This window comes from Zea mays, chromosome 1 (assembly GCF_902167145.1).
Source record: "Zea mays cultivar B73 chromosome 1, Zm-B73-REFERENCE-NAM-5.0, whole genome shotgun sequence".
NCBI classification, from domain to species: Eukaryota; Viridiplantae; Streptophyta; class Magnoliopsida; order Poales; family Poaceae; genus Zea; species Zea mays.
This window is the reverse complement of record NC_050096.1, coordinates 302510375-302522855: the sequence shown is the minus strand read 5'-3', so window position 1 is coordinate 302522855 and position 12481 is coordinate 302510375. Positions and strand designations below refer to the sequence as shown.

At 45.9% G+C, this 12481-nt stretch overlaps 1 protein-coding gene across 1 annotated transcript; it reads right to left on the bottom strand.

The window, feature by feature from the left end:
- Positions 1-254: 254 nt before the first annotated feature.
- On the bottom strand, positions 255-2250 carry LOC103644292 (uncharacterized). Its single transcript, XM_008667499.2, has 2 exons — positions 1735-2250; positions 255-1647 (listed from the first exon to the last, which is right to left on the bottom strand). Exons 1-2 carry the CDS (start codon positions 2089-2091, stop codon positions 1243-1245), a joined length of 762 nt encoding a protein of 253 aa, XP_008665721.1. The 5' UTR covers positions 2092-2250; the 3' UTR covers positions 255-1242.
- Positions 2251-12481: the final 10231 nt, after the last annotated feature.

The following is a 12481-nucleotide window of genomic DNA, read 5'->3' as shown; positions in this document are numbered from 1 at the left end:
GAGAGCATTTCAGCATGTGGACAGCATTTGGACAGCTGTAACAGAATTTGGACACCAAGCTGTTTTCTGTCCTTTTGTACTACATTCGGACAGACGCTGGGCACTTCAGTTGTCCAGAAGATTTCAGCTTCAAATGGAAACAGCTTGGTTTCAGCTTGCAAATGGACACCACGATTTAACCTGCAAATGGACTGCTGTAACAGAAGACATTTGGTATGCTGAAATCAGCTTGCAAATGGACACCACAATTTGAAGCTGCTGTTTTCACACTGCCGTGCCAAATTTGAAGCCTAAAACACATGAGCTGAAAACACATTTGAAGCCTAAAACAGAATATTATGATGGTACACTGAAAACAGATTAGAAGCTGCTGTTTTCACACTGAAAACAGATTAGAAGCTGCTGTTTTCACACTGAAAACACATTTGAAGCCTAAAACACTGATGTTTTCACACTGAAAACAGAATACAGTTTCAATTGTCCAGAAAACACACATACACACATACACACAGCTGGTTTCACTGAAAACAGAAGACAGTTTCACACAAACACACAGCTACAGCTTCAAACTCCTGCTGCCCAATCACAGACAACTACACAGCTACTCAAACATTTTTCTTCTTCGGCGTCAACTTCTTTCCTACTGCTCTTTTTTGTGCCTTGTTGGGGTTAAGTGCCCGACATCAACAGCTTCAAACTCCTGCTGCCCAACATCTGTAGCAATGTTGTTGGTTGGTTATGTAACATCTGTTCGTAAATACCTCAGCAATGTTGTTGGTTATGTAGTCACACTTTATAGCCGTGTTGAAACCACATCTGTACCATAAAAGAGGGTGCCACTCATCAATCCATTGCTTCACACCGGGTATATCCCGGGCATTACTGAAGTGGTGCTCGAAAATGGTGTTCCTATATGCTCTAGCTGCGGGATACATGTGCTCTGATCCAGTGAAGTGCTTAATGTAGTTTTGCATGAGGTGGCGGAAGCATTCTCTTTTTTCAGCATTTGGAAATACATCGTTCACTGCTGATGTCAGTCCTTTGCATGCATCAGAGCAAATGGCTAAAACAGGAGGGTCGCCTATGGCCTTACAAAGTTGTTGCATGAACCAAATCCAACTGTCTTTTGTCTCTGACTCGAAGAAACCAAAAGCTACTGGAAACATCCAATTATGACCATCAACACTTGTAGCTGGGGAAGGTGACCATTCCAACGACCATTTAGAGCTGTGGAATCCACACTTAAGTAGGGCCTGCAACCTTCACGAAAACCTTGAAGACAAGGGCCAAAAGCACAAAAAATCTGCTGAAATATAATTTTCCATCATCAACTACTAGATCAAACTCAATCACTGAGTCTGGCATAACCTCCAAAACAGCTTCTCTCCATCTAAAAAGTAATTTGAAGCTGTCCTCCCATGTTCCATACAACTCTCTAAGGGCCTTCTCTTTACCTTTCCACACTGTATCATAAGAAATTGTGCAATTGTGCTGCTCTTGCAAGGTATTTTGCAATTCTTTAGCTCCCATATGTGGTTTCTTCGTTAGGAATGGCATTGCAAGGGAAGCAACCCATGAGCTGGTGGGTGTTGTTGTTTTTCGACGACCACTAGAAGTGCATGTGTGCTTATCCACGATAACTGTAACCTGCAAACAATATAAAATTCAATGTGACCTTCCCTAGTTTCATTCATGATCCAAAGTAGAAACAATGTGTGATACAACATTACTCACAACGACTGTGGGAGATCCGGCATTTTGTAGCCTTGCATTGATTCTCCATGGACAATCACCTCCTTTGCAATAAGCTCGATATCTGAAAGGTGAGCTTGACTCAATCCCTAACTCAAACTCGTTATTAATCGCATATTGCCTGATAGCCAGTCTGAATTCTTTCATGTCCTTGTACAAACTACCAATCTTCATTATTGGATTTGATCTGTTGCACTCAAATACCCTTTCTTGTGGTATGCAATCAGTGCAGGGCAATTCAGCAGTTTCATCATTAAATTCATCGCTTTGGCGGACAGTCTCTTGCCTTTCAGTAGTTTCACGTTCATCCTCAGCTAACAATCCTAACCGATCATACATCACTGACTCAGAGGCAGTCTCTTGTTCTCCTTCTTCCTCCCATCTATCATCAATTTGTATTGAACCCCAGTCAATTTCTAAAACCTGTAAACATCCAATTAAGACAGCTGATAGTCGCCTAGAGGGGGGGTGAATAGGGCGAAACTGAAATTTACAAAAATAATCACAACTACAAGCCGGTGTTAGCGTTAGTAATAATAAATGAGTCCGCAAGAGAGGGCGCAAAACAAATCGCAAGCAAATAAAGAGAGTGACACGTGGATTTGTTTTACCGAGGTTCGGTTCTTGCAAACCTACTCCCCGTTGAGGAGGCCACAAAGGCCGGGTCTCTTTCAACCCTTCCCTCTCTCAAACGGTCCCTCGGACCGAGTGAGCTTTCCTTCTTCTCAATCAACCGGGAACGAAACTTCCCCGCAAGGGCCACCACACAATCGGTGCCTCTTGCCTCGGTTACAATTGAGTGTTGATCACAAGAGCAAAAGAGAAAGAAAGAATGCGATCCAAGCGCAAGAGCTCAAAGGAACACGGCAAATCTCTCTCGCTAGTCACTAAAGGCTTGAGTGGAATTGGAGAGGATTTGATCTCTTTGTATGTGTCTAGAATTGAATGCCTAGCTCTTGTAAGTGGTTAGAAGTTGGAAAACTTGGATGGCTATGAATGTGGGGTGGTTGGGGTATTTATAGTCCCAACCACCAAAAGTGACCGTTGGCTGGAGGCGTCTGCTCGATGGCGCACCGGACAGTCCGGTGCACACCGGACAGTCCGGTGCCCCTGCCACGTCATCACTGCCGTTGGATTCTAGCCGTTGGAGCTTCTGACTTGTGGGCCCGCCTGGGTGTCCGGTGCACACCGGACATGCACTGTTTGATGTCCGGTGCACCGGTATGGGCAGCCCTGACGTCTGCGCGCGCTGCGCGCGCATTTAATGCACCGCAGGGAGCCGTTGGCGCCGCAGGGAGCCGTTGCTCCGCTGGCACACCGGACAGTCCGGTGCACACCGGACAGTCCGGTGAATTATAGCGGAGCGGCTGCCGCGTGAACCCGAGGCTGGCGAGTTCAGGAGGCCGAGCTTCCTTGGAGCACCGGACATGTCCGGTGCACACCGGACAGTCCGGTGAATTATAGCGCGCCGGCTTCCGAGAATTCCCGAGAGTGAAGAGTTGGAGTCTGAGTCCCCTGGTGCACCGGACAGGTACTGTTCACTGTCCGGTGGCACACCGGACAGTCCGGTGCGCCAGACCAGGGGTGCCCTCGGTTGCCCCTTTGCTCCTTTATTGAATCCAAAACTTGGTCTTTTTATTGGCTGAGTGTGAACCTTTTACACCTGTATAATCTATACATTTGGGCAAACTAGTTAGTCCAAGGATTTGTGTTGGGCAATTCAACCACCAAAATTATATAGGAACTAGGTGTAAGCCTAATTCCCTTTCAATCTCCCCCTTTTTGGTGATTGATGCCAACACAAACCAAAGCAAATATAGAAGTGCATAATTGAACTAGTTTGCATAATGTAAGTGTAAAGGTTGCTTGGAATTGAGCCAATAAAACTACTTACAAGATATGCATGGAATGTTTCTTTCTTATATAACATTTTGGACCACGTTTGCACCACATGTTTTGTTTTTTGCAAATACTTTTTGTAAATCCATTTCAAAGATCTTTTGCAAATAGTCAAAGGTATATGAATAAGAGTTTGCAAAGCATTTTCAAGATTTGAAATTGTCTCCCCCTATTTCAAATGCTTTTCCTTTGACTAAACAAAACTCCCCCTAAAAGAGATCCACCTCTTAGTGTTCAAGAGGGTTTTGATATACCATTTTTGAAATACTACTTTCTCCCCCTTTTGAACACAATAGGATACCAAATGATAAAGACTTTTGGAAAGCACTAAGTTTTTGAATTTGGTGGTGGTGCGGTCCTTTTGCTTTGGGCTCATTTCTCCCCCTTTTTGGCATGAATCGCCAAAAACGGAATCATTAGAGCCCTCGAAGTGCAATCTTCCCCTTTGGTCATAAATAAGTGAGTTAAGATTATACCAAAGACGAAATCCTTTTGCGTTTGAGCTTTTACTCTCTCCCCCAAGGATGAAGTCCTTTTCCTTGATGCTCATTTCTCCCCTGAAGAAGAGAGAGTTGCTCGGAGTGGTGGCGAAGTATGAGTTACGGAGTGGAAGCCTTTGTCTTCGCCGAAGACTCCAATTCCCTTTCAATATACCTATGACTTGGTTTGAAATAAACTTGAAAGCACATTAGTCATAGCATATAAAAGAGATATGATCAAAGGTATTCAAAAGAGCTATGTGTGCAAGCTTAGCAAAAGAAATTTCTAGAATCAAGAATATTGAGCTCATGCCTAAGTCTGGTAAAAGATTGTTCATCAAGTGGCTTGGTAAAGATATCGGCTAATTGATCTTTAGTATTAATGTAAGAAATCTTGATATCCCCCTTTTGTTGGTGATCCCTAAGAAAATGATACCGAATGGCTATGTGCTTAGTGCGGCTATGCTCGACGGGATTGTCGGCCATTTTAATTGCACTCTCATTATCACATAGCAAAGGGACTTTGGTTAATTTGTAACCGTAGTCCCGCAGGGTTTGCCTCATCCAAAGCAATTGCGCGCAACAATGTCCTGCGGCAATGTATTCGGCTTCGGCGGTGGAAAGAGCGACCGAATTTTGCTTCTTTGAAGCCCAAGACACCAAGGATCTTCCCAAGAACTGGCAAGTCCCTGATGTGCTCTTCCTATTAATTTTGCACCCCGCCCAATCGGCATCCGAATAACCAATTAAATCAAATGTGGATCCCCTAGGGTACCAAAGCCCAAACTTAGGAGTATAAGCCAAATATCTCAAGATTCGTTTTACGGTCGTAAGGTGTGATTCCTTAGGGTCGGATTGGAATCTTGCACACATGCAAACGGAAAGCATAATGTCCGGTCGAGATGCACATAAATAAAGCAATGAACCAATCATTGACCGGTATACCTTTTGATCCACGGACTTACCTCCCGTGTCGAGGTCGAGATGCCCATTAGTTCCCATGGGTGTCTTGATGGGTTTGGCATCCTTCATCCCAAACTTAGCAAGAATGTCTTGAGTGTACTTCGTTTGGCTAATGAAGGTGCCCTCTCGGAGTTGCTTGACTTGGAATCCTAGAAAATACTTCAACTCCCCCATCATCGACATCTCGAATTTCTGTGTCATGATCCTACTAAACTCTTCACATGTAGACTCGTTAGTAGACCCAAATATAATATCATCAACATAAATTTGGCATACAAACAAGTCATTTTCAAGAGTTTTAGTAAAGAGTGTAGGATCGGCCTTGCCAACTTTGAAGCCATTAGCAATAAGGAAATCTCTTAGGCATTCATACCATGCTCTTGGGGCTTGCTTGAGCCCATAAAGCGCCTTAGAGAGCCTATAGACATGGTTAGGGTACTCACTGTCTTCAAAGCCGGGAGGTTGCTCAACATAGACCTCTTCCTTGATTGGTCCGTTGAGGAAGGCACTTTTCACGTCCATTTGATAGAGCTTAAAGCCATGGTAAGTAGCATAGGCCAATAATATGCGAATTGACTCAAGCCTAGCTACGGGTGCATAGGTTTCACCAAAATCCAAACCTTCGACTTGTGAATACCCTTTGGCCACGAGTCGAGCTTTGTTCCTTGTCACCACACCATGCTCATCTTGCTTGTTGCGGAAGACCCATTTGGTTCCTACAACATTTTGGTTAGGACGTGGAACTAAATGTCATACCTCGTTCCTCGTGAAATTGTTGAGCTCCTCTTGCATCGCCACCACCCAATCCGAATCTTGGAGAGCTTCCTCTACCCTGTGTGGCTCAATGGAGGAAACAAAAGAGTAATGTTCACAAAAATGAGCAACCCGAGATCGAGTAGTTACCCCCTTATGAATGTCGCCGAGGATGGTGTCGACGGGGTGATCTCGTTGGATTGCTTGGTGGACTCTTGGGTGTGGCGGTCTTGGTTCTTCCTCATCCTCCTTTTCTTGATCATTTGTATCTCCCCCTTGATCATTGCTATCATCTTGAGGTGGCTCGTCTTCTTGATTTTGCTCTTCATCATTTTGAGCCTCATCCTCATTTTGAGTTGGTGGAGATGCTTGCATGGAGGAGGATGGTTGATCTTGTGTACTTGGAGGCTCTTCGGATTCCTTAGGACACACATCCCCGATGGACATGTTCCTTAGCGCGATACATGGAGCCTGTTCTTCACCTATCTCATCAAGATCAACTTGCTCCACTTGAGAGCCGTTAGTTTCATCAAACACAACGTCACAGGAGACTTCAACTAGTCCAGTGGACTTGTTAAAGACCCTATATGCCCTTGTGTTTGAGTCATAACCAAGTAAAAAACCTTCTACAGTTTTAGGAGCAAATTTTGATTTTCTACCTCTTTTAATAAGAATGAAGCATTTGCTACCAAAAACTCTAAAATATGAAATATTGGGCTTTTTACCGGTTAGGAGTTCATATGATGTCTTCTTGAGGATTCGGTGAAGATATAACCGGTTGATGGCGTAGCAGGCGGTGTTGACCGCTTCGGCCCAAAACCGGTCCGGTGTCTTGTACTCATCAAGCATGGTTCTTGCCATGTCCAATAGAGTTCGATTCTTCCTCTCCACTACACCATTTTGTTGTGGCGTGTAGGGAGAAGAGAACTCATGCTTGATGCCCTCCTCCTCAAGGAAGCTTTCAATTTGAGAGTTCTTGAACTCCGTCCCATTGTCGCTTCTTATTTTCTTGATCCTTAAGCCGAACTCATTTTGAGCCCGTCTCAAGAATCCTTTTAAAGTCTCTTGGGTTTGAGATTTTTCCTGTAAAAAGAATACCCAAGTGAAGCGAGAATAATCATCCACAATAACTAGACAGTACTTACTCCCGCCGATGCTTATGTAAGCGATCGGGCCGAATAGATCCATGTGTAGGAGCTCCAGTGGCCTGTCAGTCGTCATTATGTTCTTGTGTGGATGATGAGTGCCAACTTGCTTCCCTGCTTGGCATGCGCTACAAATCCTGTCTTTCTCAAAATGAACATTGGTTAGTCCTAAAATGTGCTCTCCCTTTAGAAGCTTATGAAGATTCTTCATCCCAACATGGGCTAGTCGGCGGTGCCAGAGCCAACCCATGTTAGTCTTAGCAATTAAACATGTGTCGAGCTCAGCTCTATCAAAATCTACTAAGTATAGCTGACCCTCTAACACACCCTTAAATGCTATTGAATCATCACTTCTTCTAAAGACAGTGACACCTATATCAGTAAAAAGACAGTTGTAGCCCATTTGACATAATTGGGAAACAGAAAGCAAGTTGTAATCTAATGAATCAACAAGAAAAACATTGGAAATGGAATGGTCAGGTGAAATAGCAATTTTACCCAAACCTTTGACCAACCCTTGATTTCCATCCCCAAATGTGATAGCTCGTTGGGGGTCTTTGTTTTTCTCATATGAGGAGAACATCCTTTTCTCCCCGGTCATGTGGTTTGTGCACCCGCTGTCGAGTATCCAACTTGAGCCCCCGGATGCATAAACCTACAAAACAAATTTAGTTCTTGACTTTAGGTACCCAAACTGTTTTGGGTCCTTTGGCATTAGATACAAGAACTTTGGGTACCCAAACACAAGTCTTGGAGCCCTTGTGTTTGCCCCCAACAAATTTGGCAACTACTTTGGCGGATTTGCTAGTAAGCACATAAGATGCATCAAAAGTTTTAAATGAAATGGCATGATCATTTGATGCATTAGGAATTTTCTTCTTAGGCAACTTGGCACGGGTTGGTTGCCTAGAACTAGATGTCTCACCCTTATACATGAAAGCATGGTTAGGGCCAGAGTGAGACTTCCTAGAATGAATCTTCCTAATTTTGCTCTCAGGATAGCCTGCAGGGTATAAAATGTAACCCTCGTTATCCTGAGGCATGGGAGCTTTGCCCTTAACAAAGTTAGACAAGTTCTTAGGAGGGGCATTAAGTTTGACATTGTCTCCCCTTTGGAAGCCAATGCCATCCTTGATGCCAGGGCGTCTCCCATTATAAAGCATGCTACGAGCAAATTTAAATTTCTCATTTTCTAAGTTGTGCTCGGCAATTTTAGCATCTAGTTTAGCTATATGATCATTTTGTTTTTTAATTAAGGCTAGGTGATCATGGATAGCATCAACATTAATATCTCTACATCTAGTGCAAATAGAAACATGCTCAACATTAGATGTAGAGGGTTTGCAAGATTTAAGTTCTACAACCTTAGCATGCAACATTTCATTCTTAGTTCTAAGGTCGGAAATAGTAGCATTGCAAACATTAAAATCTTTAGCCTTAGCAATTAAATTTTCATTCTCTAATCTAAGGCTAGCAAGAGATGCATTCAATTCATCAATCTTAGCAAGCAAGTCAACGTTATCATCTCTAAGATTGGTAATTGAAACATTACAAACATGTGAATCAACCTTAGCATTTAAAGTAGCATTTTCATTTCTAAGGTTGTCAATTATCTCACGGCAAGTGCTTAGCTCACTAGACAGTTTTTCACATTTTTCAACTTGTAGAGCGTAAGCATTTTTAACCTTAACATGTTTCTTATTCTCCTTGATTAGGAAGTCCTCTTGGGAGTCCAAGAGATCATCCTTTTCATGGATGGCACTAATTAGTTCATTTAATTTTTCCTTTTGTTCCATGTTAAGGTTAGCAAAAAGAATGCGCAAGTTATCCTCCTCATTTTTATCATCATCCTCATCACTAGATGTTTCATATTTAGTGGAGGACCTTGATTTTACCTTCTTTTTGCCGTCCTTGGCCATGAGACACTTGTGGCCGACGTTGGGGAAGAGAAGGCCTTTGGTGACGGCGATGTTGGCGGCGTCCTCGTCGTCGGAGGAGTCGCTTGAGCTTTCGTCGGAGTCCCACTCCCGACAAACATGGGCATCGCCGCCCTTCTTCTTGTAATACTTCTTCTTCTCCTTTCTTCTTCCCTTCTTGTCGTCGCCCCTGTCACTGTCACTAGACATAGGACATTTTGCAATAAAGTGACCGGGCTTACCACACTTGTAGCAAACCTTCTTGGAACGAGGTTTGTAGTCCTTCCCCTTCCGTTGCTTGAGGATTTGCCTAAAGCTTTTGATGATTAGGGCCATCTCCTCATTGTCGAGCTTGGAGGCGTCAATTGGTTGTCTACTTGGTGTAGACTCCTCCTTCTTCTCCTCCGTTGCCTTAAAGGCCACCGGTTGCGCCTCGGATGTGGAAGGCTCGTCAAGCTCGTTGATCTTCTTGGAGCCCTTAATCATGCATTCAAAACTCACAAAATTCCCGATAACTTCCTCGGGGGTCATTAGTGGATATCTAGGATTCCCACGAATTAATTGTACTTGAGTGGGGTTAAGGAAAATAAGAGCTCTTAGAATAACCTTAACCACTTCGTGGTCATCCCATTTTGTGCTCCCGAGGTTGCGCACTTGGTTTACCAAGGTCTTGAGCCGGTTGTACATGTCTTGTGGCTCCTCCCCTTGGCGAAGACGGAAGCGACCGAGCTCCCCCTCGATCGTTTCCCGCTTGGTGATCTTGGTGAGTTCATCACCCTCGTGCGCCGTCTTGAGTAGGTCCCAAATCTCCTTGGCGTTCTTCAATCCTTGTACTTTGTTGTATTCCTCCTTGCTTAGGGAGGCAAGGAGGATGGTTGCGGCTTGGGAGTTGAAGTGCTCGATTTGGGCCACTTCGTCCGTGTCATAGTCCTCATCCCCTATTGATGGTACCTGTACACCATACTCAACAACATCTCATATTCTTTTGTGGAGAGAGGTTAGATGAAATCGCATCAAATTACTCCACATAGCATAATCTTCACCATTAAAAGTTGGTGGTTTGCCTAATGGGACGGAAAGTAAGGGTGTATGTTTAGGAATGCGAGGGTAGCGTAGGGGGATCTTACTATACTTCTTGCGCTCTTGGCGCTTAGAAGTGACGGAGGGCGCATCGGAGTCGGAGGTAGAAGTTGATGAAGTGTCGGTCTCGTAGTAGACCACCTTCCTCATCCTCTTGTGCTTATCGCCTTTCCGATGCGGCTTGTGGGAAGAAGATTTTTCCTTCTTCTCTTTGTGGTGAGAAGAGGATTTCTTCTCCTTCCCTTTGTTGGAGGAGCTCTTCTTCTTCTCCCTCCTTTTGGTGCGAGACTCTTCCGATGAAGTGCTCCCGTAGCTTGTAGTGGGCTTTTCGCCGGTCTCCATCTCCTTCTTGGCGTGATCTCCCGACATCACTTCGAGCGGTTAGGCTCTAATGAAGCACCGGGCTCTGATACCAATTGATAGTCGCCTAGAGGGGGGGTGAATAGGGCGAAACTGAAATTTACAAAAATAATCACAACTACAAGCCGGTGTTAGCGTTAGTAATAATAAATGAGTCCGCAAGAGAGGGCGCAAAACAAATCGCAAGCAAATAAAGAGAGTGACACGTGGATTTGTTTTACCGAGGTTCGGTTCTTGCAAACCTACTCCCCGTTGAGGAGGCCACAAAGGCCGGGTCTCTTTCAACCCTTCCCTCTCTCAAACGGTCCCTCGGACCGAGTGAGCTTTCCTTCTTCTCAATCAACCGGGAACGAAACTTCCCCGCAAGGGCCACCACACAATCGGTGCCTCTTGCCTCGGTTACAATTGAGTGTTGATCACAAGAGCAAAAGAGAAAGAAAGAATGCGATCCAAGCGCAAGAGCTCAAAGGAACACGGCAAATCTCTCTCGCTAGTCACTAAAGGCTTGAGTGGAATTGGAGAGGATTTGATCTCTTTGTATGTGTCTAGAATTGAATGCCTAGCTCTTGTAAGTGGTTAGAAGTTGGAAAACTTGGATGGCTATGAATGTGGGGTGGTTGGGGTATTTATAGTCCCAACCACCAAAAGTGACCGTTGGCTGGAGGCGTCTGCTCGATGGCGCACCGGACAGTCCGGTGCACACCGGACAGTCCGGTGCCCCTGCCACGTCATCACTGCCGTTGGATTCTAGCCGTTGGAGCTTCTGACTTGTGGGCCCGCCTGGGTGTCCGGTGCACACCGGACATGCACTGTTTGATGTCCGGTGCACCGGTATGGGCAGCCCTGACGTCTGCGCGCGCTGCGCGCGCATTTAATGCACCGCAGGGAGCCGTTGGCGCCGCAGGGAGCCGTTGCTCCGCTGGCACACCGGACAGTCCGGTGCACACCGGACAGTCCGGTGAATTATAGCGGAGCGGCTGCCGCGTGAACCCGAGGCTGGCGAGTTCAGGAGGCCGAGCTTCCTTGGAGCACCGGACATGTCCGGTGCACACCGGACAGTCCGGTGAATTATAGCGCGCCGGCTTCCGAGAATTCCCGAGAGTGAAGAGTTGGAGTCTGAGTCCCCTGGTGCACCGGACAGGTACTGTTCACTGTCCGGTGGCACACCGGACAGTCCGGTGCGCCAGACCAGGGGTGCCCTCGGTTGCCCCTTTGCTCCTTTATTGAATCCAAAACTTGGTCTTTTTATTGGCTGAGTGTGAACCTTTTACACCTGTATAATCTATACATTTGGGCAAACTAGTTAGTCCAAGGATTTGTGTTGGGCAATTCAACCACCAAAATTATATAGGAACTAGGTGTAAGCCTAATTCCCTTTCAACAGCTATCAAGTACTAGGCGCAGGTGCATCAAAAATTAACTGGACAATATACTGCTGAATATTTGAATCAGACCTCCATTCTATGTTCGTCCCCTAACAGAAAATCTTGGGGATCCGACAAATCCGAGCTCCTAACAGGTAGATCCACTCTTTCCATAGGAGAAACCATGGGGAGGCAAGGAATGTGTGGCAGACGGCAGCGCTGGCAGCTGCTGGCAGGCGCGGGCAGCTGGATGCAGGCGGCGTCGCGGGCAGCTGCTGGCAGACGACAGCGCTGGCAGCTGGATGCAGGCGGCGTCGCGGGCAGCTGCTAGCAGACGGCAGCGCTGGCAGCTGGATGCAGGCGGCGTCGCGGGCATCAGGTGGTAGCCAAAAATGCGAGAGCGCGGGCCGTCGCGGGGCGTACCTGGTGGTGAGTCCCCCTGGTGGCAGAACAATGCGAGAGCGCGGGGATAACCTGGTGGCGAGTACCCCTGGTGGCAGACGGCGGCGCGCCCTCGGTTCTTGGTTTTCTGGGAGTTGGCAAGAGTTCTCTCGCGCAAGAAGACGGGGAGTCCGGCAGGGGTAGATTAGTCCGAAGAAGAATACAACCTGCAGAAAAAGCAATATAACCGGCGTTAACAGAGCGCGGGGCATTAACTGTGCCAATATGGCGAGGCTGTGAGCTCCAGAATACCAAAATGACGAGGTCCAGCTGCGGAGTAATAAAGTAGCGAAGCCGCGCGACGAGATTATTACAATCTCAAATAACTC

Coding starts and splice junctions, on each gene's coding strand:
- LOC103644292 (XM_008667499.2), bottom strand. CDS start 2,091: ATGTATGATCGGTTAGGATTGTTAGCTGAGGATGAACGTGAAACTACT. Junction 1,648..1,734: donor CCGGATCTCCCACAGTCGTT/GTGAGTAATGTT, acceptor TATTGTTTGCAG/GTTACAGTTATCGTGGATAA.